At 55.7% G+C, this 23,435-nt stretch overlaps 4 protein-coding genes across 4 annotated transcripts; 1 reads left to right on the forward strand and 3 right to left on the reverse strand.

Annotated features, from left to right (window-relative positions):
- Positions 1 to 49: 49 nt before the first annotated feature.
- Positions 50 to 5,721, reverse strand: LOC147219467 (protein disulfide-isomerase tmx3a-like). Its single transcript, XM_086172222.1, has 16 exons — positions 5,198 to 5,721; positions 4,361 to 4,418; positions 4,213 to 4,255; positions 3,709 to 3,832; positions 3,592 to 3,637; positions 3,436 to 3,516; positions 1,641 to 1,740; positions 1,489 to 1,566; positions 1,345 to 1,411; positions 1,177 to 1,275; positions 1,042 to 1,099; positions 924 to 977; positions 794 to 850; positions 593 to 722; positions 459 to 527; positions 50 to 373 (listed from the first exon to the last, which is right to left on the reverse strand). The coding sequence occupies exons 1-16, from the start codon at positions 5,229 to 5,231 to the stop codon at positions 233 to 235; spliced, it is 1,239 nt and encodes a 412-aa protein (XP_086028348.1). The 5' UTR covers positions 5,232 to 5,721; the 3' UTR covers positions 50 to 232.
- Positions 4,688 to 9,071, reverse strand: opn4.1 (opsin 4.1). Its single transcript, XM_086172214.1, has 3 exons — positions 8,415 to 9,071; positions 8,205 to 8,313; positions 4,688 to 8,046 (listed from the first exon to the last, which is right to left on the reverse strand). The coding sequence occupies exon 3, from the start codon at positions 7,122 to 7,124 to the stop codon at positions 5,748 to 5,750; it is 1,377 nt and encodes a 458-aa protein (XP_086028340.1). The 5' UTR covers positions 7,125 to 8,046; positions 8,205 to 8,313; positions 8,415 to 9,071; the 3' UTR covers positions 4,688 to 5,747.
- Positions 9,072 to 10,643: 1,572 nt separating this feature from the next.
- LOC147219469 (uncharacterized) lies at positions 10,644 to 18,924 on the reverse strand. Its single transcript, XM_086173146.1, has 8 exons — positions 18,894 to 18,924; positions 15,815 to 15,852; positions 14,824 to 15,312; positions 12,510 to 13,216; positions 12,294 to 12,401; positions 11,648 to 11,781; positions 11,117 to 11,240; positions 10,644 to 11,035 (listed from the first exon to the last, which is right to left on the reverse strand). The coding sequence occupies exons 1-8, from the start codon at positions 18,922 to 18,924 to the stop codon at positions 10,873 to 10,875; spliced, it is 1,794 nt and encodes a 597-aa protein (XP_086029272.1). The 3' UTR covers positions 10,644 to 10,872.
- Positions 18,925 to 19,312: 388 nt separating this feature from the next.
- Positions 19,313 to 23,317, forward strand: ccr9a (chemokine (C-C motif) receptor 9a). The gene is made up of 3 exons (XM_086172557.1): positions 19,313 to 19,449; positions 21,613 to 21,685; positions 21,760 to 23,317. Exons 2-3 carry the CDS (start codon positions 21,629 to 21,631, stop codon positions 22,813 to 22,815), a joined length of 1,113 nt encoding a protein of 370 aa, XP_086028683.1. The 5' UTR covers positions 19,313 to 19,449; positions 21,613 to 21,628; the 3' UTR covers positions 22,816 to 23,317.
- Positions 23,318 to 23,435: the final 118 nt, after the last annotated feature.

The following is a 23,435-nucleotide window of genomic DNA, read 5'->3' on the forward strand; positions in this document are numbered from 1 at the left end:
CTTTTCATTGATGTAAAGAATCAGTCGTTCAAAAAAAATCAGCCTTTAATTGGTTTCATTTCCAACACATCCTAGTGATTACACTCTTACCCTACTGTGTGTGCGTGTGTGCGTGTGTGTGTGTGTGTGTGTGTGTAAAACAGAAACCCACTGATTGGGTTGGATTTCTATATTTTCCCTTTTGAGTTGCCGTGACGACAGACTAGGTTTGTCCCAGAAGCCCCGCCCCCTTTCAGTCGCGCTTCTTGTCGTCGCCGTCGGACTCCCTGATGGCGCGGCGGGCTTTGCTGAACAGGAAGCAGAAGAAGACGGCCACGCTGAGCGGGAAGCCGACCAGGAAGTAGCCGAGCAGCGGGGCCTCCCGGAAGACGGGCTGGGCGGAGCGGGGGGGTCAGAGGTCAGAGGTCAGAGGAAATTGGCAATCCGTGCACAGGCGGCGACCCAAAGGCGGCGCTCACCGTCAGCGTGACCCTGGTGTCGTAGACGAAGCGACGGACCCTCTGCGCCACCCCGTTTCCTCCCTGAGGCTGGAAGACAGAAGCGGTCAGGCGGACGGACGCGACCCGGGCCGGCGCCGCCGGGCCCCACCTACCTGGAGCCTGCCGTCCAGAGCCCGGTCCAGGAAGTCCAGCAGGTGGCGCTCCGTCTCGGGGACGGCCGGCGGCAGGAAGTAGCTGTCGGTGGCCAGGTCGAGCAGGATGATGGACGGCAGGTCCACCTCGCTGAGGAGAAACAGGGGAAGCTGAAGACCAAAGAGCTCCGCCCCCCCGCCGGGCGCCGCCGGGACGCTCACCCCATCAGCAGCCCGCTGACGTAGCCTCCGCCCGCCATGAACCCGAACAGGACCCTCCTGCGAGGACGGACAGGGAGACGCTCAGCCGCGCCGCCGTTTAACCCGCCGCCGTTTCAGAATAAAAGCTGACCTGCGGTAGGCGTCGCTGTGGTCCGCGGCCGCCGTCTCCACCAGGTTCTTGTACCTGCACGGGACAACCGTCACATGACCGCCCGACGCCTGCGGGGAGAGGGGGGGGGGCAACTCACCTGAGACCCCGCTCGCTAGGCTCCGCCTCCTCCAGCAGCGCCAGCAGCACCAGCTTACCTGCCGGTGCAGGTCAGCACGTCAGCGTGTGATTTCCGTGGCGGCGTGACGGCGAGCTGACCTGACGGGCGCCGTACCTGAGTCGCCCATGGCGTACAGCGTGTAGGCGTCCACCGCCTGGAAGCTCGGGAAACGCTCTCTGTTCAGCCACGACTTCAGCTCCCCGTCGTGGTCCGCTGGAACACGGGGGTGCCGGGTCAGGGGTCAGGGGTCAGAGGTCAGGGGGTCAGAGGTCAGATTCTCACCATCGTAGATGAAGTAGGTCCCGTCCTTGAAAACGACCACGGCCGGCAGAGATGAGATGGAGACGGCCTGAAGGACAGACAGGAGAAGGAGGTTGAGTTCTCCGTCCTCGTCCTCCTCGGACCTGCAGAGCGAGCGGCTCGGACCTTCGGCAGGACCTCCCTGGCAGCCGAGAAGAAGCTGGTGTGGACCAACAGCTCCTCAGCAGCAGCAGAGTAGTTTCCCTGGAGACACGGGAGAAAGCGTCCAGACCAGTGCATGCGTGTGTGTGTGTGTGTGTGTGTGTGTGTGTGTGTACCCTCAGCACTGACGTCCCCCCGACGTACACAAACAGGACGTCATGGCGGCCCATGGCGTGCTGGAACAGCTGGAGGCTGGTCAGGGATCGAACCGCAGGCCTGAAACACAAAGCGCTTCACTTCCTGCTTCCAGCGTTTCTATGGAGACCACACACACACACACACACACACACACACACACACACACACACACACACACACACGTGCGCATCGGGGAGGTCATCACAGCTGTGATGTCACAAGGGGCAGCAGCGTGGCGCTGTGAAGCACCTCCACCCTGGGGTCTCCATAAGTGCCGGACGTCCCTCAGAAGCAGGCGCTGCTCCTCAGAGCCGACATGGAGGAGGCAGCAGACCAGGACCAGGACCAGGACCAGGACCAGGACCAGGAGCCTGGAGCAGGAGAGCTGCAGGACCCGGAGGCGGGTCCGGAGTCCATCGGGCAGAGGATCGCCAGCAGACGCCGAGACGTGGAGGAGCTGCTACGGGTGGAGAAGGAGATGGCGGCCGCCGGAGAAGAAGCGTGGCGGGACGGAGAGGAGATCCTGACGGAGCTGATCCGGGTCCTGGAGGAGCGCCGGTCCGACCTGAAGGACCGGGTCGCAGCCCGGCGCCGGGCCGAGCTGCATCGGGTGGAGGAGCTCCAGGAGAACCTGCGGCGGGAGATGGAGGAGCTGAAGCTCCTGCCCGAGGACGAGGCTCACGTCCAGACGCTGAAGAACCGTCCGTCGCCGCCGGTGTTGCCGAGCGGCGGCGCCTCGTCCAGCGTGCACGCCTGTCCTCTCGGCTACTTCCAGACGCTGACGGACGCTCTGTCCCACACCGGCGACCGCTTCCTGGACCTTCTCGAGGACATGTGGACCAACATCTCGCTGGCGACCAATCAGCTGGACGCTCTGGCGCCGGCGGCGGAACCCGAGAGCAGGGCCGGGTTCCTCAGACACGCCGTGAAGCTCTCGCTGGATCCCGACACGGCCGACCGCTCGCTGGTCCTGACCGCCGGGAACCGAGGGGCTTCTTCTCTGGCAGAAGATCGGCCCCACGTCCGACACCCGGACAGGTTCTTCCTGAACCGGCAGGTCCTGAGCCTGCAGGCGCTGACGGGCCGCTGCTACTGGGAGGTGGACTGGACCGGGGAGGAGGTCGCCGTGGCCGTGGCCTACAAGAACCTGGGCAGATGCGGGAGCGGAGGCGTGTTTGGGCGCAGCTCCGGCTCCTGGGCGCTCCGCCGCCGTCACTACAGGCACAAGTATCTCCACGACGACATCTCCGCCGCCGTCTCCGGGCCCTCGTCCCCCAGGGTGGGCGTGTTCCTGGACCACGGGGCGGGGCTTCTGTCCTTCTACAACGTCTCCCAGACCATGACCCTCCTCCACAAGGTCCGCACCACCTTCACCCGGCCCCTTCACGCCGGCCTGGGGCTCTACAGCTCCGGCTCCAAGGCCGAGCTCGTCCTGCTGGAGGAGGAGCTGCTGCGTGCAGAAGATCTGGTGGATGGAAGGAGATCCTAACACGGGTCCAGGGATCTCCTGTCATCATCCACGTGATGCCATGTGGACAGACCGAAGAGAGGCTGAACTTCAACCGCCTCCAGGTGCCCATCATATAGCTGACACACACACACACACACACACACACACACACACACACACACACACACAGGCTGGTCTCCGGCTGGAGATCCTCCATCTGGGCGCTCGTGTGTTTTTTATTTTGAAAGCCAAGCTGACTTCCTGTCTCCTGACCTTCTCCGCTCTGAGGGACGTTCCTCAGAGATACCTCAGGGTTCACTCACCCGGCGACCCGGCCGGCGAACTCCATGATGTCCTCCTTGGTCCTGGGTCCCTGGTAGATGTATCTCCTGTCCCCCTTCAGCCTGGAAGGGCATGTGGAAGCCCGGTCAGATCCTCCCCGCCGCGCCGCCCGATGATGTCACGGCGATGTCACTCACATGAAGATGGCGGGGTAGGTCCTCACCCCGAACTCCTTGGCCAGACCTGCGGAGGAACGCCGTCAGATGCGACCTCTGACCCCGGCTCTACCGTCGCCACGGAAACGGGAGGCTCACCCGGGCTGGCGGTGGCGTCGGCCTTGGCCACGCTGACGGGCGAGCCCAGGCTCCTCAGCTCCGAGCCCAGCTGGTGCCACACCGGGTCCAGCTGCTTGCAGAAGGAGCACCAGGGCGCGTAGAACTGAGGACAGGGAGGACAGCCGGGAGCTGCTGGAGGGTCTCGCTCGGGTTCCACTCCCACCTCCGGACCACGCCGGAGGTCCAGGAGACCTCCAGACAGCTGCCGGGAAGGCGCTGCACCAGGTTCTGGGTCTCCAAAGACCTCCTATCACTTTAAAAACCAGCCCGGAGCTTCAGACCCGCTTAACCTGAGACCAGCATCTGGCCCGGACCGTCTCCTGCAGGTAGAACCTGGGGAGAACCTGAGGATCCTGGGGAGAACCTGAGGATCCTGGGGAGCGCTCGGGGAGAACTTGAGGAGAACCTGGGAAAAGCCTGAGGAGAACCTGCCCCTCCTGAATCCCATCTAAAAGTGACATGAAGAAATAAAGGCGGACCCACCTTGATCAGCCAGATTTCATCCTGACCCAACGTCTCCATGAACCTGCAGGCAGAAGATCAGCTGTCAACGATCGGATCAATGATCACCGATCAATTATCAGTGAGCATCACCAGCGGACAGCATGTTCTGAAGACAAGGTTGACTCACGAGTCATTGAGCTCCTCGACGAAGGTCCAGACTGAGGACATGGACACACACAGCAGCACTGCGTGCACACACACACACACACACACACACACACACACACACACACACACACACACACACACACACACACACACACAGGTCAGAAATGTTTCATTTATTTATTGATCAATAAGTGGACCAGCAGCACACACACAGTACAACACAGCAGTACTTCACAGTGAAAGAACAGGACAGTACCCATCTACTAAAGCATACAAGTCCTGCTCCTGCAGTAACACCGAACAACCAGTAGAGAGAAAAAAATAACAAATAAATAAAAGCATGATGGAAACACAAGGAACTCCTTTAATGGCAAACATGTGGCTAATAAATACAAGTACATGAAGTAATACACACCAGTACTAGGGAAAATACACAACACCTACAATGGGCACATGACCATGGATGGAATCAAACTTCTATTGTTGTTCTTCACCATTTACTCTGGAGGCTTGGAGTGTGGAAGGAGCTTAGCTTCTGCTAACTGTCCTAGTTCAGCATTTGGTTTGGCAGTTTAGCATCTGCTTAAAGTTGTGGTTTAGCATCTGATGTTATATTTTTAGCTTCTGCTAACAGTTTTAGTTTTGTGTCTAAAAACAGTTGTAGTTTAATTGCAGCTAGTGCTAACAGATTAGCTTCTGCCGGTTGGTGTTTATTCTTCGTTGTCGATACCCTCACCACACACACACACAGACACACACACTTCCTGTGAACCCTGAACGTGGAACCTGACCCAAGGCTCTGGAGGGTCCAGGTCATGTGACCGACGCTGTAAAGCGAGTTTCCAGGTGGACGTACCTGCGAGCAGCACGCCGTTCCTCCCGGCCGCCATCTTTCCTGCAGAGATTACGGCAGGAGGCTAATCTGTAGCTGTGTCCAGATTGGGCTAATCTGCTGGGATGGGATTAAGGCGTGGCCCTGCTCAGACTCCGATTCAGGGCGACCGGGAAGGAACGGCAAACCAGGCGAAGAACTGAAGGTTCCACGGGCTGAGGGAACATTCCGGAGAGGTTCTGTCTGACTTCCTCATCCTGCTTGGATCAGAAACTCTCAGAACATCTTCAGAAGGTTCTCCTGGGTTCCCTTTCCTTCCTTTCAACCACCCTGAAGGAAGTCTTATTGTGGATGTTCCACGGTTCTCGGTTCTCAGTTCGAGACACAAGAACAGCAGAACCGGCGTCTGGTTCCTACCTAGACAGGAAGTGGGTGTGGCCTACACAGGAAGCGGTTTAAACAGTGTACCAAATGACAAAATAAACACTTTCAAACTCAAATCGTGATGATGCCTCTTGTAGCCTCGACATGGAAACCCTCCCGGCGCCCGCCGAGGGGGCGGAGCCTGTTCCCCTCACACAGGAAGCAGCAGGGGTTTGTCCTCGGCCCCCGGCGCCCCGTTTGGGCCGTTCGCTTCCGGCGCCGTGGCGTTTCCCTTCCGGAGGGCGTCCAGGACGGAGGTCGGCGGCGCCGCCGAGGCGTCGGCTTCGCTCTCCGTCCGGCACGACTCCCCGTCTGAGGACGGACGTCTCCTGCAGCGGCGCCCGTCCCGGGGGGCGGGGCCGAGCCGGACGGCGGGCGAGACCTGGCCGGAGAAGGCGGCCCGCAGAGACGAGCCGCCGCTGGAGCTGCAGGACGAGCGCAGGTCCGACTCCCGCAGCCGCAGCAGCGGGCGCAGCAGCGGCACGTAGCGGCCGATGGCGGCGCGGTACTTGGGGTGCGTGATGGCGTAGATGATGGGGTTGTGGATGGCGGACGCCTTGGCGATAACGGCGGGGACGGAGTTCATGTAGGGGGTGAGCAGGTGGGCGTAGCCCGCCGTGGCGGTCAGGGCCACGGCGGAGTACGGCGACCAGGAGACCACGAACAGCAGGATGACGCCCAGCGCCACTTTGGCCGTCCGCCACTCGCCGCGGAGACGCTCGTACGCTTTGGACGTCCCGGCGCCGCTCAGCCGCTGCACCTCGCGGCGCGCTCGCCGCACCGCACGGAAAATAGCCAAGTAGCAGGCGGCGATGAGGCCCAGCGGGAGGAAGAAGACGAAGGTGAAGAGCAGGATGGTGTAGACGCGCACGGAGGCGGTGAAGCTCATGTAGTCCCAGCTGCAGGAGGTCTGCAGGCCTTCGGGCACGTAGGCGCTCCAGCCGAAGAACGGGGGCAAGCTCCACGCCAGCGAGTACAGCCACGCCGCCGCCGCCGCCGCCAGCGCCCGCCGCCGGCTCACCCCGCCCATGGGCGCCAGCGGCCGCGTGATGGCGAGGCAGCGGTCGGCGGCGATGGCGGTCAGCGTCATCATGGAGGCGATGCCAAACAGGGCGCCGCAGAAGGCGTACAGCTCGCACGCCGCCTCCCCGAACACCCAGCGCCGGTGCAGGCTGGCGGCGAAGAAGACGGGCGACTGCGTCAGCGACATCAGGAAGTCGGCCGCCGCCAGGTTGACCACCAGCAGGTTGCTAGGCGACCGCAGCGTGCGACTGCGGCAGAAGACGTAGACGACCAGAGCGTTCCCCAGCATGCCCGTCACGCCCACCAGCAGGATGACGGCGCCGATGGCGTAGTGGGCGTGGTCAGGAACGTCCACCGTGGGGAACGGCTCCGGGTGAGGAGGGCCGGAGGGGGCGTGGCCGGGGAGGGGGAGGGGCTTCGGGAAGCCGTCGCCATGGCGTTCCGAGAAGGAGCAGTTACCTTCTCCGACACAGGGGGGCTTTGGGTTTGGATGGTGGAGAGACATGGAAGGACGCAGGCTGGAGGAAGCTGAGGGACACGCTGGACGCTCAAGGAGCCTGCTGGAAGCTTCTGGAGCCTGGTGGAGGCTGATGGAGCTTGATGGAAGTTCCTGGATGCTGGTGGAGGTTGATGGAGGTTAAAGGAGGTTGATGGAGGTTGATGGAGGCCAGTGGAGGCTCCTGGATGCTGGTGGAGGTTGATGGAGGCTGGTGGAGGTTGATGGAGGCCAGTGGAGGCTCCTGGAGGCTGGTGGAGGTTGATGGAAGCTCCTGGATGCTGGTGGAGGCTGGTGGAGGCTGGGCGACCCGCTGGTTCTGCTCCCTTTATATGGCGCCGAGGGATGGAGGCCATTGATTGTAAATCAGTTAATGGAGACGAGATCGAACGTCCTTCTGACGTCAGACGGTGGAAGCAGGTCAGATGGGCGACCTCATGACCTTCAGGGACCTTCACGGAGCGACATCACCCCTTCAGGAGGTCGCGGATCTTCCGGCCGTCCTTGGAGAGCGTCCTCCTCGTCCATCATGGCGTCGGAGCTCCTCGGAGCGGACCGTCGGCCGGACGCCATCCGGAGAACGGCCTCTACCTCCGGGAACCGTGGAGAGCAAACCTGACTGAGATCCAGGAAGGAGGTGGAGGTGGCCGGAGGTCTCCGAGGACAAGCGGCGATCCCGGGTGGAGCATCAGACCCTGTGAGGCGCCACCATCGGCCGTCACCTTCACTCCAGGATGTCCGTCTCCCGCGTCCCTCCGAGCGCGAGGACGAAGGTCAGGTGGACGGCGGGCGTCAGGGGGCGGAGGACGACCCCCGTCCCAGGCTCCGCCTCCGGGACAGACGGCTCATCAGCCCTGTGAAACCACGGAGAAGATGAGGGGGCGACGAAGGACGGCAGAGCCGGAGACAGGCTGCAGGGACCGGGCTGGCTCTGAGAGACAGGAGACACAGCATGAAGACACCACCGGCTAGAAGACCAGGACCAGGACACCAGAACGTAAGGGTGCAAAGACAGGAGGACACAAAGACAGGAGGACACCGGGTCGCGAGGACAGGAGGACGTTTGGACAGCAGGAAGTGGTCGCTGACCGTCTGGCGGCGGCGTGTCGGAGGGGGGCGGCGTCCCGGGTGGGCGGTTCCGTGTCCACCAGGATGGTCTCCGTGTTCGCCAGGCAGAACCCGTTTGACCTCTTGACCTCTGGACGGGAGACACGAGGACGCAGGGGTGACGGGACAGGTTACCATGGAAACCCTGGGGGGGGGTCCTGCTGACGTCAAACAGGAAGTGATTCCGCTCACCTGACAGAAACTGGAAACGCTGCCCGAGGACCCGGTCCACTTCCTGTTGACTTGACGGGTCCACTTCCTGTGTGAGGGCCACGTCCACTTCCTGTTGACCTGACGGGTCCACTTCCTGTTGTAAAGGCGGGTCCACTTCCTGTCCCTGCGTTCGGTCTGTTTCCAGTGTGAGGGTCAGATCCAGCTCATGTTGGAGGGTCTGATCCACTTCCTGTGTGACGCTCCGGTCCACTTCCTGTGTGAGGCTCCGGTCCACTTCCTGTGTGACGCTCCGGTCCACTTCCTGTGTGAGGCTCCGGTCCACTTCCTGTGTGAGGCTCCGGTCCACTTCCTGTGTGAGGCTCCGGTCGTCCCCGGCCGGCTGGAAGAAGAGGAGCACTGCCTCCGACTCAGAGAACTGAAGAGACATCAGCAGGTCAACCAGAGGCCTGCACTCGCAGTACTGCATGAGTGTGTACTGTGTGTACTGTGTGTACTGTGTGCAGTAGTACTGTGTAGTACTCCATGTGTACAGTGCAGTGGTACTGTGTAGTACTCCATGAGTGCAGTAGTACTGTGTAGTACTCCCTGAGTGCAGTAGTACTGTGTAGTACTCCATGGGTGCAGTGGTACTGTGTAGTACTCCCTGAGTGCAGTGGTACTGTGTAGTACTCCCTGAGTGCAGTCGTACTGTGTAGTACTCCCTGAGTGCAGTGGTACTGTGTAGTACTCCCTGAGTGCAATGGTACTGTGTAGTACTCCCTGAGTGCAGTGGTACTGTGTAGTACTCCCTGAGTGCAGTGGTACTGTGTAGTACTCCCTGAGTGCAGTGGTACTGTGTAGTACTCCCTGAGTGCAGTAGTACTGTGTAGTACTCCCCGAGTGCAGTGGTACTGTGTAGTACTCCCCGAGTGCAGTGGTACTGTGTAGTACTCCCTGAGTGCAGTGGTACTGTGTAGTACTCCCTGAGTACAGTGGTACTGTGTAGTACTCCCTGAGTGCAGTGGTACTGTGTAGTACTCCATGTGTACAGTAGTACTGTGTAGTACTCCCTGAGTGCAGTAGTACTGTGTAGTACTCCCCGAGTGCAGTGGTACTGTGTAGTACTCCCTGAGTGCAGTAGTAATGTGTAGTACTCCCTGAGTGCAGTGGTACTGTGTAGTACTCCCTGAGTGCAGTAGTACTGTGTAGTACTCCCTGAGTGCAGTAGTACTGCACCTTGCTGGGCAGTCTGATGATGCTCCTCAGCAGCTCCTGCATCTCAGCAGCCTTGCCGTGCGGGTCGGCGTTCCGCTCGGCGGTTCGAATCCTCAGCAGACCTGAAACACAGCGCGGGACCATCAGCCGGTCATGTGACCTGCGGGCGCCGCCGGCCCGACACGGCGCCGCCCGCCATCTTCTCCCGAAGCACGGTGCGGTCACACGGACGGGCCGACCTTCTGGCCCGGGCTCAGAAGGCGGGACCAAGCAGGACCCGGAGGTTCTCCGGTGTAGCGGCGAGGGGGCGGAGCCAGCGAGGGGGCGGATCGGCGAGGGGGCGGAGCCGGCGTTCCTCCTCACCTGTCAGCAGGTGGCCGGACAGCGTCTCCCGGTCGCCGGGGAAACCGTCCACCAGCCTCTTCATCATGCGGGCCACGTCCGCCTCCGACCTCTTCAGCAGCAGGACGCCGCCGTCCGAGAGCTCCGCCTCCACCTGCGTCTCCCCGCCGCCCAGAGGCTCCGCCCACACCTGCGCCACGCGCACGCCCGCCCACATGGCCGCCCGCCGCTCCGACATGGGCCTGGCCCGGCGGCGTCCGAGCCGCTCGCCGTCCCGTCGCCACTGACGGGTCTGACGAGCCGCTTTGACTTTGTCACCTTTCTGATCATAATCCCAATAATCCATCAGGATCAATGATCACCTTCAGCCGACCTCTCGGTGACATCACTGTGACATCATCAGGGTCAGCACATCGACCGGGGGGGGGGGGGGGCAGCACTAATCACTAATGAAGGAGCCAGATTGGCTGCAGCCCCCCAACACACACACACACACACACAAACACACACACACACACACACACACACACACACACACACACACACACACACACACACACACACACACACACACACACACACACACAGTGCCCACCCCCATGGCTGTACAAGCTGATTAGCCTCATTCCATTTGACCTAAAAGCCTGAAGTGTGTGTGAGTGCGTGTGTGTGTGTGTGTGTGTGTAAATGCGATCAAACTACAGGGACAGAAGTGAGAAGGTCCTCTCCATGAGGACCAGCCCAGGAGAGGCCGTGGAGTTTAATGAGGGATCAGAAGCAGAGTCTCCATTACAAGTCCAGTCTGAGTAACAATCACATTCCCGTCCAGACGTGACGCCGTGGCGACGCCTCACGTCTCCATGGTAACGTCACAGGACATCCCGGACACGACCTTTGAGGTCACGTAACATCACGTAAGGTCTTGGCGGCGATGCGGAGGTCACGTGACGGCGTGGCGTGGCGTGGCGGGGGCGGCGTGGCGTCTGCGCACGTGTCTCAGCAGCAGCTGGCGGTCCGGGCTGGAGTACGAACACTGTTGGCATGGAAACGCCTCCCCGGTGTGATGGCGCCGAGCGTGGAGGTCCAGGCTCTTCTTCTGTATACTGGAGGGGGGGGGGGGCATTACACATCACCATGAACAAGCTCCGTGTGTGTGTGTGTGTGTGTGTGTGTGTGTGTGCTACCTGCTGTAGTCACACTGCTGGCAGCGGTAGGGCTTCTCCTGACTGTGTGTTCTGCAGTGACGCAGCAAAGAGCTGCGATCGATGGACGCATAGGAGCACTGGGCACACTTGTAGGGCTTCTCACCTGTCACACACACACACACACACACACACACACACACACACACACACACACACACACACACACACACACACACACACACACACACACACACACACAAAGAATATCAAGTACAAATATTTATCGTGAGACATGGAAAGTTTAAGATGGTATTGCCTGTGGGTATTACCTGTATATATGTGTGTGTGTGTGTGTGTGTGTGTGTTATCTGTATGTCAGTGTGTATTATCCATGTGTGAGTGTGTTATTTGTATGTAAGTTTTATCTGTGTGTGTACTATCTCTGTGTTCTTTGTGTGTGTTATCTGAGTTAGTGTTTGTTGTGTTTGTTACCTCTATGTATGAGTATTCTGTGTGTGTGTGTGTGTATAATCTGTGTGTGTTACCTGTGTGTGAGTGTGTGTGTGTTACCAGTGTGTGTCCTCAGGTGCTGCTGCAGTGAGCCCTTCAGGCGGCTCCTGTAGTGGCACTGAGGGCAGCTGAAGGGTTTGTCTCCTCCATGGACCCCCAGGTGGCGCCGCAGGGTCAGCTTGCTGGAGAACTTCCTGTGGGACCAGGTGCCAGACTGTGATGTGGACTGGAGGAGTGGAGGACTGGGGGACTAGAAGAATGGGGGACTGGAGGACTGGAGGACTAGAGGACTAGAGGACTGGAGGACTGGGGGACTGGAGGACTGGAGGACTGGGGGACTGGGGGACTGGAGGACTGGGGGACTGGAGGACTGGGGGACTGGAGGACTGGAGGACTAGGGGACTGGGGGACTGGGGGACTGGAGGACTGGAGGACTGGAGGACTGGGGGACTGGGGGACTGGAGGACTGGAGGACTGGAGGACTGGGGGACTGGGGGACTGGGGGACTGGAGGACTGGAGGACTAGAGGACTGGAGGACTGGGGGACTGGAGGACTGGAGGACTAGAGGACTGGAGGACTGGGGGACTGGAGGACTGGGGGACTGGAGGACTGGAGGACTGGGGGACTGGGGGACTGGAGGACTGGGGGACTGGAGGACTGGAGGACTGGGGGACTGTCAATGGGGGAGTGTTGGGTCTTGGTTACCTGTGGCAGACGGAGCAGGAGAAACTCGGAGTGTGAGCTTCTTCTTCTTCTTCTTCTTCTTCCTCCTCGTCCTCCTCGCCCCGACCCTGGCCCGTCCTGCAGGGGGCGCTGGGGAGCAGAGGCAGCGCACACTCGTCTCCATGGCGACATCAAGGAGACAGTTCAGGTGAGCGGACCGGGACGACCGATCACCTGTGATGGACGGCGACCTTCTACCTGTCCGGCTGCGTCTCCTCCCTCCTCGGCCGCCGCGGTGCTTCTGGAGGACACGTCCCCGTCACTGCGGTCGCCGACGGCCGATCCGTCACGGCTGGACGGCGGACGGACGGTTGGATCCTCGACGGACGAGCTCCCGGACACTCACCCCCGCGGCGGTCCAGCCGGCGCCGGTTCCGAGCGGCGGCGGCGCTCCTGACGGTCCTGCCGCAGGGCGAGCGGCCCGACGTCCTCTTCCCGTTCTTCTCGCCGCCCCGCTGGCTCCTCCTCCCGCAGCGGCTCCTCCAATGAGGCTCCAGCTCCGCCCAGCTGGAGGCCGTCAGGCCGCAGCCCTCGCAGCCGAACCCCCCCGCCTCCGCCCGGTGAGAGCGCACGTGGGCGTCCAGCAGCCGGCGGGACGGCAGCGTCAGGGCGCACAGAGGGCACGCCGGCCGGGCCCGCCCGCCGTCACCCGGCTCGCCGACCCCCGACCCCCTGCCGGACCCCCCATGGTCAGGGGGCGCGGGGTCGTCGGCGGGGGGGCGGCGGGGGTCGGGGGTCGGGGGCGGCGCCCGGGGGGCGGAGATGCGACACAACCCCAGGGTCATGAGGTGGGCGGACTGCGCCATCTCCTCCTGGGTGGAGGGGGCGTCCATGGGACAGGACAGGTCCACTGAACCCTCCTTCAGGGGGAAGATGGACGACGACTCCTCAAACAGAGTGCTGACCTGCAGAAGGTGCACATCCACGGGACATCGGTCAGCTTCTCCTCGGTGTCTCCTAACCAGACTCCACGGCCGCTCACACCTCCACCTTCTCTACACATTTTCTCCATCCGTTCCAACCCGCTTTCGTACGTTTCTCTTCTCCGCCCCTTCCATTGCTCTGGACTGTTTACCTTTTTGTACCTTCTTCATCTCCACTCCCTGAAGCTTCACCGTTCCACTTGGGTTCCTCTCAGTCACACACATGTATCCTGTCTTGCTGCAGCTGACCTTCATACCTCCACCTTTGCAGATGTTCCTCCATCTGCTTTTTGCTCTCACTACAGATCGCAATGTCATCTGCAAACATGGACCATGGAGGTTCCTTCTAGACCAGGGGTCGGCAACCCGTAACACCCAAAGAGACATTTGGACCCGGTTTCCTCGGAAAAGAAAACACTGGGAGCCGCAATTCCTTTTTGACGTCTAAAATAAAGATACCACTGTATATATTGCTTTTTATTACCTTTACACTTTGTATAAACAAATGTGTTGCTTCTGAAATTCACAAAGTATTACAGAGAAAATTAAATTTATTTATATAATGAACTCATTTTGAGCTTTGGGCTTTCAGAGCGTGTAGCGGAGCCTTGACCTGAATTTTAAAAATAAATCGCGAAAAAAATCACTGTGTCAGTAAACAATAAAAAATAAATATTTGCAAAATATCTTCATAAATATTTATTTTACCTGGTTTATGGGACTTCTGCTCCTGAACTTCGAAAAATAATAAATATAATTTTATTTACTATTTCAAGATCACAATAATCTTCCAACTTAGAACTAAAAGTTAAAAAAGGAATTAACACAAATGAAATATACTTCAATTAAATATTTATCATTTATTTTCCCAAGCCACTCGGAGCCGCAGTGTAAAGATGGAAGAGGAGCAGCGGGTTGCCGACCCCTGAACTAGCCTCATCTGATAACCTGTCCATCACCACCACAAACAAGAAGGGGCTCACAGTTGATCCCTGATGGAGTCCCACCTCCACCATGAACTTCTCTGTCACGCCTATACGGCGTGCATACATGTCCTGCACCAGCCTCACATACTTCTCTGCCACGCCAGACCTCCTCATACCATCACAGCTCCTGTCTGAACCCCCATACTGCAACTGTTGGACTCTTTCTGGGCTTGAAGCCACACTTCTGCTGTCTAGCTTCCACTCCTCTTTCCAATAACATTACTGTGCGGCTCATCAACTTCATTCATCTAGTTACCAAAATTCTGCTTCTCTAACTTATTATTGATCTCACCTCAGTAAGAAACCCTACTGCCACTTCTCCTAGACACTTCCATACCTCCACAGGTACTTCAGGACCTGCTTTTTCACATTTCACCCTCTTCAACGACTACTTCATGGTCCTCAAGAGTCACCTCTTCTACCTTTCCCTCTCCTTCATCTTCCTCATTCATCAGCCCTTCAAGGACTCTTTCCATCTCCCCCGCCTCTTCTGGCACCTGTCAGTACATCCTGATGGTCCCACCTAGCATACAACTCATCAGTGTCCTATTGTGTGTGTGTGTGTGTGTGTGTGTGTGTGTGTGAGAGAGAGAGGTGTGTCACCTCACAGGTGTGTGCGACCTGCAGCCCCCCCTCAGTGCTGATGTCACAGGTGGGCGGGCTCATGTTGTCCAACATGTTGTAGAGCAGGAAGTCCTCTTCCTCCTCGCTCTGCTTGGACTCCCCGCTGAGGTCCAGCCCGTAGGGCGGCGTGGCCGGCCGGAGCTCCGCCTCCTCCGGCCCGCCCAGGGAGGGCGGCGTGGGGGGGCGGTGGCGGAGCAGCAGGTGGTTGCTGATGGCGTTCTCCTGGCCGCAGGTGAACTGGCAGAGCTTGCAGCGGTAGACCTCCACCAGGAAGGCCTCCACCAGGCCGGACGCCGCTACCGCCACGCCTTCCGCCGCCTCGCAGTACAGGCTGGAGCTCAGAGCCTCGCCCGCCAGCTGCAGCGTCACCGGGCTGATGTCGCGGTAGCGCTGCTTCAGGGTCGACATCATGGCTTCCGAGCCCGGGGGAACCCAAGGAACGTGACCTTTGACCCCTTTGGGAGCCTGCTCCTACACGGAAAAACAAACACCTGAGGAATAATCTACAAAAATTACATCTGAAATTCAAAGGAAATAATTGAAAAAACACTTTCTTTTATCAGCTGCATTAGAAAACCAGAAAGTAAACAAAGTAAGCAGTGTGTGAGAGGAGACCAAACTGCACCACTGAATATTAAAAGAGCCTTTTACCATTCAACTTCCTTCTCAAACAACCAAATATCCACACAGAGGCGCCACAGAGTCAGACGCTAACGCGGCTAACGAGAGCATGCTAACCGGAGCGGATGGCAGCAGGCTAACATGCTAACGGTAGCAAACTAGCCAGAGTCGGTGGCAGCGGCTAACATGCTAACGGTAGCATGCTAGCAAAAGCAGCTGGCAGCGGCTAACACGGTAATGTTAGCATGCTAGCCGGCACGGCTAATGAACCCGCGGCAGGAAGACCTGTGGAAAAATAAGTCGCTTCTGGTTCTGACAAGGAAGAAAGAAGAGCGGGTTTAAAAGTCACCTGCAGGGGAAGACGCCTCCAGCCCGCCGCCCGCGTCGCTAGTGTTGTTGTTGTTGTTGTTTACTTCCGCATCTTCTTCTTCTACGGTTACAGACCCGCGTCCAGTTTGCTTTAGCGCCCTCTGCAGGACAAGAAGGGAACCGCAAGGAGAGGAACACCCCAAAGGAGGATCCTTAGAGCTTCTTCTTCAGAACCTGGACCCCATCCTGGAGGAGAGGAGGGATAAAATACCTCGGTGTGTTTCAGGGGAATGATAATGTCCTCTGTTCATCCAGTTGTACTGGCTACCGGTAGCTGCCAGGATCAAGCGCAAGGTCCTGACCCTGGCCTTCGAAACCACCTCAGGAACAGGTCCAGCATATCTGAACCAAATGATAAGACCTTATGTTCCCGGCAGAGAGCTGCGTTCCTCTAATACAAACCTACTAGCAGTAGCTTTTGCTCGCTCTTAGCGATCTCAGGCAAAACTGTTCTCAGTTCTACTACCTCAGTGGTGGAACAAACTTCCGGAAGCAACAAGACTAGCATCATCTCTCTCAACCTTCAAGAAACAGGTAAAAACTTTTCTCTTTCAGGACTTTTTACTGCGCTGATGCCCCAGATCAGGTTAGGCACCAAGTTAGGCTTTGCAGTGTGTGTGTGTGTGTGTGTGTACGTTTGTGTGTCTCTGTCCAAAAAAAAAAAACCTCACTAACCCAAGCTTACTGTTCTGTATATTCCTGTGCATCTTGTATTTGCAAGTGTATTTGCAGTCCCTATGTCTTCTATTGTAAGTCGCTTTGGATAAAAGCATCTGCCAAATGTTGCCAAATGTTACCCCTACAGCACACTGAACCAGTCTCTCACAGCGAGCATACATGTCCCGCACCAGTCTAACATACTTCTCTGCCACGCCAGACTTCCTCATACAATACCAGAGCTCCTCTCTTGGCACCCTGTCATATGCTTTTTCTAGGTCTACAAAAACACAATGCAGCTCCCTCTGGCCTTCTCTGTACTTTTCTATTAGCATTCTCAACGCAAATACTGCATCTGTAGTACTCTTCCTAGTACTCTTTCCATCTTCCCATCACTCTTCAAGCATCTGTCAATACATTTCCCTCTCTATCCTTAATCACATGGACCTGTTGTACATCCTTTCCATCTTTATCTCTCTGTTTCACCAACCTGTATAGATCATTCTCACCCTCCTTACTGTCCAAACAAGCATACAAGTCATTGTACACCCTTTTTTTTGTCTTTGCTACCTCTATCTTTACCAGTGACGTGCCGTTGGTGAAGGCAGGGGAGGCCGGGCCCCCTGTTATATTTATTCAGTGATTTGTACTATAGTTATTTTCTGCTTAACTTCACCATTTTTAATTTTTTTTTTTTCAAAATCGCAAAAAAAATTCACATTTACCGTTCAAATATAAAGAAGAGACATACGTTGATGCGGCAACCAGCTCAGCCCACAATAGGTTGCACAATGATTCTGCTAACTGTGCTAGGATGCTATGCACTGAGACCGTATTGCTGTCTCTGTGGATGTCACTATTAGAAAAAGACTTAATATATGAACTAAATTTCCATAGTTTAGCTGATTTGTCTTATGTTTTTTGTAAAAAAAACTGTAATGTGTTTCTTGTGTTTCTCGTAATCATAAAACGAGTGTGAAGAGACATGAAGTGAGGCAGGCAGTGACGGTGCCTCATGCTAGGGGGCGCCACTGATCCCAGGGATCCTTCTTACTACTCGGCTACAGAATAATAGAATTAGCAATAGCAAGCTACAGTAAACAGTTAGCAAGTCCAGTGCAGCCATCTGGTTATCTTTTCCAGATCTCATGGGTCTGTGTAGCTCACAAACGCTGAGGGATGAATGTAAATCTCCTGGGCAGCTTCTCCACTTTCTGGTCCAGAAGGATCTCATTCAAACTGTTCCTGAGGAGACGGTCGACGGTCACCGTTCAGGCTACGACAGCATCAGCGGAGCGCTCGTTCTGAGCACTGAAAAGACTAAAACATAAAGTCGGAACGGCAGCGATCGAGGACGACCGTCTTCACCGGAAGTGATTTCCACCGAGACAGAGAGACTTTTAAAAGTGAAGATAAGGAAGAATTCTACGAGCAAGTTATCAATGCTTTTCATCAGAAGCAGCGGCGCATGGACTTCATTTATGAGTAAAGATAAGAGATAATAACATTTCTATTAAATGTGCTTTTTTCTATGCGTCAGCGGCTGCCAATAAAAAGGTGGATAAGCTGCTCTGTAGGTTCATATGTTTGTAGATGTGATGACGTCAGTGTTTCAGCAGCCGTGAACCTCAGCGCACGTCACTGATCTTTACCTTTCGCCGCATCTCCCTGAACTCCTGCCTGTTCTCTTCAGCGTCCCACTTCTTCTTTGCTCACCGCTTTCTCTATATATAATCCTGCACTTCCTCATTCCACCACCAAGTCTCCTAATCTACTTTCCTTCCAGATGACACACCAGTACTCTTCTAACTGTCTCCATGATAACACTAGCTGTTGTCCAATCATCTGGAAGCTCCTCCTGACCACCCAGAGCCTTCCTCAACTCCTCCTGACAACCAAACAACAGCTTCTCAGCTTCCACCGCTTTGTCCTCTTGATCTTCCTTGTCTCCAGAGATACAAAGCAGCATCCCATGCTGTCATATTTGTAGCGAGCTGATCTCTCGGGGCTCCTCACAGATGTTCGGGACCTCTCTGGCCTTCATGGATGCTTTTTATTCTGGGCGTCTAACACGACAAAAACAACAGATTCAAAGGCCGTCCTTTCGTCTGCATCTGAGTCCACCTGGTCTGGTCTGGACGCCGTGGCCTCCTGGAGGAGCGGCGTGACGGCAAGGCTGGAGCGGGACCTTCAGAGAGCTCTGTGGTCCAGGAGGCATGGATGCAGCGTCTCCAGGCGACAGCTGGAGCTCACAACAATCCTCCAGGTTCATCCAGTCCTCATGGGAGAGAAGGCGTCTTCTGAAAAATCAAGACCTCTTCTTCTTCTGCTTCCTCTCCCTCAGGGTTCAAAGTGGTAGCAGGAAACACGCTGTCGTTTGAGGTCGCAACGTGTCACGCTACCGTGCAGCCTGTCAACACACTCGCACGCCATTCCTGTTTTCAACACACACACACACGTGCGCGCACGAGATGTTTGTGAGCCGATATTCTCCTTTCTCTGATGAGTCAATGACGGCGATAACCTGGTTGCCATAGCAACGCTCATAGACGGGAGGGACTTTGACCGGGACTGGACCGGGTCAGAACATGTCCAGAACCTCCCGGAGCCGGTCCCGTCTCCAAAACATGTTCACGTGCACGTGTGTGTGCATGTGTGTGTGTGTGTGTGTGTGTGTGTGTGTGTGTGTGTGTGTGTGTGCGCACGTGATGCATGCGTGTGCGTACGCTTCAGATGGGGAGCTGATTGTGACGTCTCTCCGTTTGCTTCTGTAACTTCTGCTGTGAGTCAGTTCTGTGGTTTAACATTCATCGCAGACGGAGAAGCTGCCAGACGCCAGCGACCCTCAGCTGCTGCAGACCTGCAGGCTTCTGAACGCCGCACGCCACGCAGAGCACGCCACGCTGCACGCCACGCTGCACGCCACGCTGCACGCCACGCTCCTCCGACACGTTGACCGTAAGCCTGACGGCGAGTCTTGGTTTTTGATGAATTGATGTCATTGATTTCATTATAATTCAAATCATATTCAAGCATTTATTTTAAAATAATAATTTGAATCATATTTCAGCGTTAATAATTATAATTCAAATCATATTTAGGCATTTATTTTATCATGAAAATTTGAATCATATTTAAGCATTAATTTCTTAATAATAATTCAAATCATTTCCAAGCATTTATTTCATAATAATAATTCAAATTGTATTTAAGCATTTATTGCATAATAATAATTCAAATCATATTTAAGCATTTATTTCTTAATAATAATTCGAATGATATTTAAGCATTTATTTCTTAATAATAATTCAAATCATATTCAAGCATTTATTTCTTAATAATAATTCAAATCATATTCAAGCATTTGTTTCTTAATAATAATTTGAATGATATTTAACCCTCCTCCTGTGTTAGTTTTCTGGTAGCATCCCCGGTGTTAACGGGTCGGTTTCGACCCGTGTCTTAAATCAGCTTTAAAATACACTAAAAATAAAAACTTAAATTCCAATTCTTTTTCTCATCTCTTGGTTACCTTGTTAGGCTTCCTTATCCATGAAAATATTGGATTTAAAATTTTTTGTTGTGGTTCTCTGGGCCTTTTTATTGTTATTCGTATACTTTTCGATTTCAATAAAAAACAGAAAAATTAACCTCAAGAGAATAATATAAATAAATTAAAGGATGTTGTGTTACCAGAATATTGGTAAGGGGTATAGAACACATCTCTGAAATGAATTTGTTGATTTATTTTTTTCATTTTAAAATTTTTAGCTATAGTAACATCCGTGGTGTTATGGGTCATTTTCGACCCATATATATTTTCTTCGAGAAAATGCAAAGAAACAAAAAAATGTCAGCGATAGGACTTTAAAATGAACACTCTGAAACACAGGACAGGTCATAACACAAAATATCATCGGCCATCTTCTGGTCATACGCTGGCAAGTGAAGGTGCTGTCAGCTTGTCCAGGTTGTCCACTCCTCCTTTGTTTTTATTATAGTCAAGGATTATTGTGGGCTTTTTGTCACTTCCTGATGACACAACTGCAGCTTTGTGAGGAGTAGACAGAAGTATCACATTCTGTCTTCTTTCTGGACAATATGAGACAACAGTGGTGTCTGTAAAAGCAAACTTGGAGGAAAGCGGAACCCAGTCTTTCACCTGCACGATTTCAGCAGGCGACTCAGGTTTATTTTTCCTCACTGTGCCCACCATGGTAAGTTCTCTCTTGAGGAGTTCTTGTCCAAAGTCATCGGTGGTAAAAAAAATGTCACAAGTGATATTGTGACCCTGCAGTCCAGTGGTCATGTCGAGGACGTGACTGGACATGCTCATCTTTGTTTGTTTTGTTTTTTGGAGCGATCCTGGACAAATGAGCATCCCCAGAAGATCTCATGATTGGGGGAGGAGGTGGCTGTCATCGACAATGTATTTATGATTTAAATTTTGGCTATAATTATTGATTTGTAATCTTATTTTTATACCCGGGTCGAAACCGACCCTAACACTCCAAAGGACATAATTTTAACTAGAGCATTTTATAATGCAGTTAAAAAAAATGTTTTTGTTGAATTTTGTTGAAGTCAAGGTTCCTGACAAAGACAAGAAGCCTTGATGCAATAAAAAAATTTTAAGTGATTATTTTATGCATTTAAAAACTAAAACGGGTCGCTGGCGACCCTAACACAAGAGGAGGGTTAAGCATTTATTTCTTAATAATAATTCAAATAATTTTTAACCATTTATTTTATAATAATAATTCGAATCATATTTAAGCTTTTATTGCATAATAATAATTCAAATCGTTTAAATATGATGAATGATTGTAAAGCCATTCTAACCGGTAACTGATTAATCGATAATTTTATTGATCGTGCTTATTGTTTGCCTTCATGTCTGCGCTTTTAACTTGAAGAAGGCCGGCGGTCTTTGAAGGCGCCGCCTGCCGTTCCGGACGCGTGTTTGCAGGCGTGAGAACGTTCTGGACGCGAAAACCGGAAAACTCCGAAAACGGGTTCCGGTCGGCCCGTGACGTGATGATGTCATCGGTGACATCACCACCTCCTGAGCCAACGGGGTCGTGAGTTATCGCTGACGTCTGTTCCCTGCGGGGGGGTCAGGTCGCCGCGGGAGCTCATGGACGTCCACGCCACCTTCTCCGCGGATGACGCGGCCACGGCGTTCGCCACGGAGGTAGGTGGCCCCGCCCGCACGGACCCTGACCTTTGACCTCATCCCGCCGGCTGACCTTTGACCTCCACCCCCAGGGCCCGTACCCGGCCTCCACCGCCGACGGCTTCGACCTGGACGACCTGTTCTGCGACCGCTCGTCCGTGCGGGAGTTCCGGCGCTCCTACGAGCCGGCGCTGTTCTGGACGATCGCGGCGGCGGGCGGCGTGGGCAACCTGCTGGTGGTCTGCGTCTACCTGAACGTCTGGCGCCACCTGAAGACCACGGAGGTGTACCTGCTCAACCTGGCGGCGGCCGACCTGCTCTTCCTGGCCACGCTGCCGCTGTGGGCGGCCGAGGCGTCGCGCGGCTGGACCTTCGGCGCCGCCTCCTGCAAGGCGGCGCACGCCGTCTACAAGGTCAACCTGTTCAGCAGCATGCTCCTGCTCGCCTGCGTCAGCGCCGACCGCTACGTGGCCATCGTGGAGACGGCCTGGGCTCGCAACCTGCAGGCCCAGCTGCGCCGCTGCAGCCGGCTGTGCTGCGCCGCCGTGTGGCTGTTCGCCGCCTCGCTGGCCTCGCCCGAGCTGGCGTTCGCCGCCGTGGAAGAGGACGAGGACGAGGACGGGGGGCGGAGCTCGCCGCTCTGCGTGATGAGGTACCCCCCCCGCCTGGGCCCCGACATCAAGACCGCCCTGCTGTCGCTGCAGGTCACCTGGGGGTTCCTGCTGCCCCTGGCCGTCATGGCGGTCTGCTACGGCGTCATCCTCTCCAAGCTGCTGCGCACGCGCGGCGGCCAGAAGCACCGCGCCATGCGGCTGGTGCTCGCCGTGGTGGCCGCCTTCGTCGCCACGCAGCTGCCGTACAACGGCGCGCTGCTGGCGGAGGCGGTGCAGGCCAGGAACATGTCCATGACCGACTGCGAGGCCGTGAAGCGCTTCAACGTGGCCGAGCGTGCGCTGCGGGCGCTGTCCTTCTCGCACGCCTGCCTCAACCCCATCCTCTACGCCTTCGTGGCCCAGCGCTTCCGCCGCCAGCTGGGGCTTCAGGCCGCCGCCGTCCTGCGCCGCCGCTCGCCGCCACGCCACAGCTCCTCCAGCAAGACGGCCAGGAGCTCCGCCCAGTCCGACACCTCGCAGACGCTGTCGCTGTAGGCCTCCCGCACGCCGGCGGTCCGGCCCGAGGAACGTTCCGGACCAAACGGAGGCGTGACCTTCTGGCTGCTGATGACCGACGCTGGAGAGCGAAGGGTCGACGGGACGGCGGGTCCCTTCCAGGACCTTCGCTTCGTTCTGCTGCTGCTGCGTTAGAGGAACACCCGGGTCATGAGACCTTTGCTGAACTCGTGTCTCGTGTGTGTGTGTGTGTGTGTGTGTGTGTGTGTGTGTTTGTGAGATGTTGCCAGGACCTGTGGGTTCATGTGAGCGTGAACAAAAACAGGAAGTGCATCAGACTGTTCAGACTGTTGCTCCACTCTTCCTGTTTGCTTTGGCGGTTTGTTCTGTCAAACGGTGAAAACACGGCCGCCAGCCGATTGGCTGACGGGAGCCCATGTGACCGCCGACACCTGGGATGAAAGGACGGCAGCTGCGTTCAAGACTTCTGTGGAAAAATGTGTTTTCACCTTTTCAATGAAATAAAAGCAAATGCCTGCTGTTTCTGTTTCTGTGTGTGTGTGTGTGTGTGTGTGTGTGTGTGTGTGTGTGTCTTCCTATGATTGTGTCTATTGGCCCACATGACCTCTGGTGTTTGAGTGTGTGTGTTCTTTTGTGTG

This window comes from Fistularia commersonii, chromosome 25, assembly GCF_037954325.1.
Source record: "Fistularia commersonii isolate RoL2024-O1a breed Wild chromosome 25, RoL_Fcom_v1.0, whole genome shotgun sequence".
In the NCBI taxonomy this organism is placed as follows: domain Eukaryota; kingdom Metazoa; phylum Chordata; class Actinopteri; order Syngnathiformes; family Fistulariidae; genus Fistularia; species Fistularia commersonii.

Excerpts from the sequence above, each read along its gene's own strand:
- opn4.1 (XM_086172214.1), bottom strand. The coding sequence starts at position 7,124 with ATGTCTCTCCACCATCCAAACCCAAAGCCCCCCTGTGTCGGAGAAGGT.
- LOC147219469 (XM_086173146.1), bottom strand. The coding sequence starts at position 18,924 with ATGGCGTGCGAGTGTGTTGACAGGCTGCACG. Across the intron at positions 15,313-15,814 it reads GGAGGCGTCTTCCCCTGCAG|CAGGCTCCCAAAGGGGTCAA; the intron begins GTGACTTTTAAA and ends TCCGTGTAGGAG. Across the intron at positions 12,402-12,509 it reads GAGGAGACGCAGCCGGACAG|CGCCCCCTGCAGGACGGGCC; the intron begins GTAGAAGGTCGC and ends TCTGCTCCCCAG.
- ccr9a (XM_086172557.1), top strand. The coding sequence starts at position 21,629 with ATGGACGTCCACGCCACCTTCTCCGCGGATGACGCGGCCACGGCGTTC. Across the intron at positions 21,686-21,759 it reads CCACGGCGTTCGCCACGGAG|GGCCCGTACCCGGCCTCCAC; the intron begins GTAGGTGGCCCC and ends CTCCACCCCCAG.
- LOC147219467 (XM_086172222.1), bottom strand. The coding sequence starts at position 5,231 with ATGGCGGCCGGGAGGAACGGCGTGCTGCTCGCAG. Across the intron at positions 1,567-1,640 it reads GGGGGACGTCAGTGCTGAGG|GGAAACTACTCTGCTGCTGC; the intron begins GTACACACACAC and ends CCGTGTCTCCAG. Across the intron at positions 374-458 it reads ACACCAGGGTCACGCTGACG|CCCGTCTTCCGGGAGGCCCC; the intron begins GTGAGCGCCGCC and ends CGCTCCGCCCAG.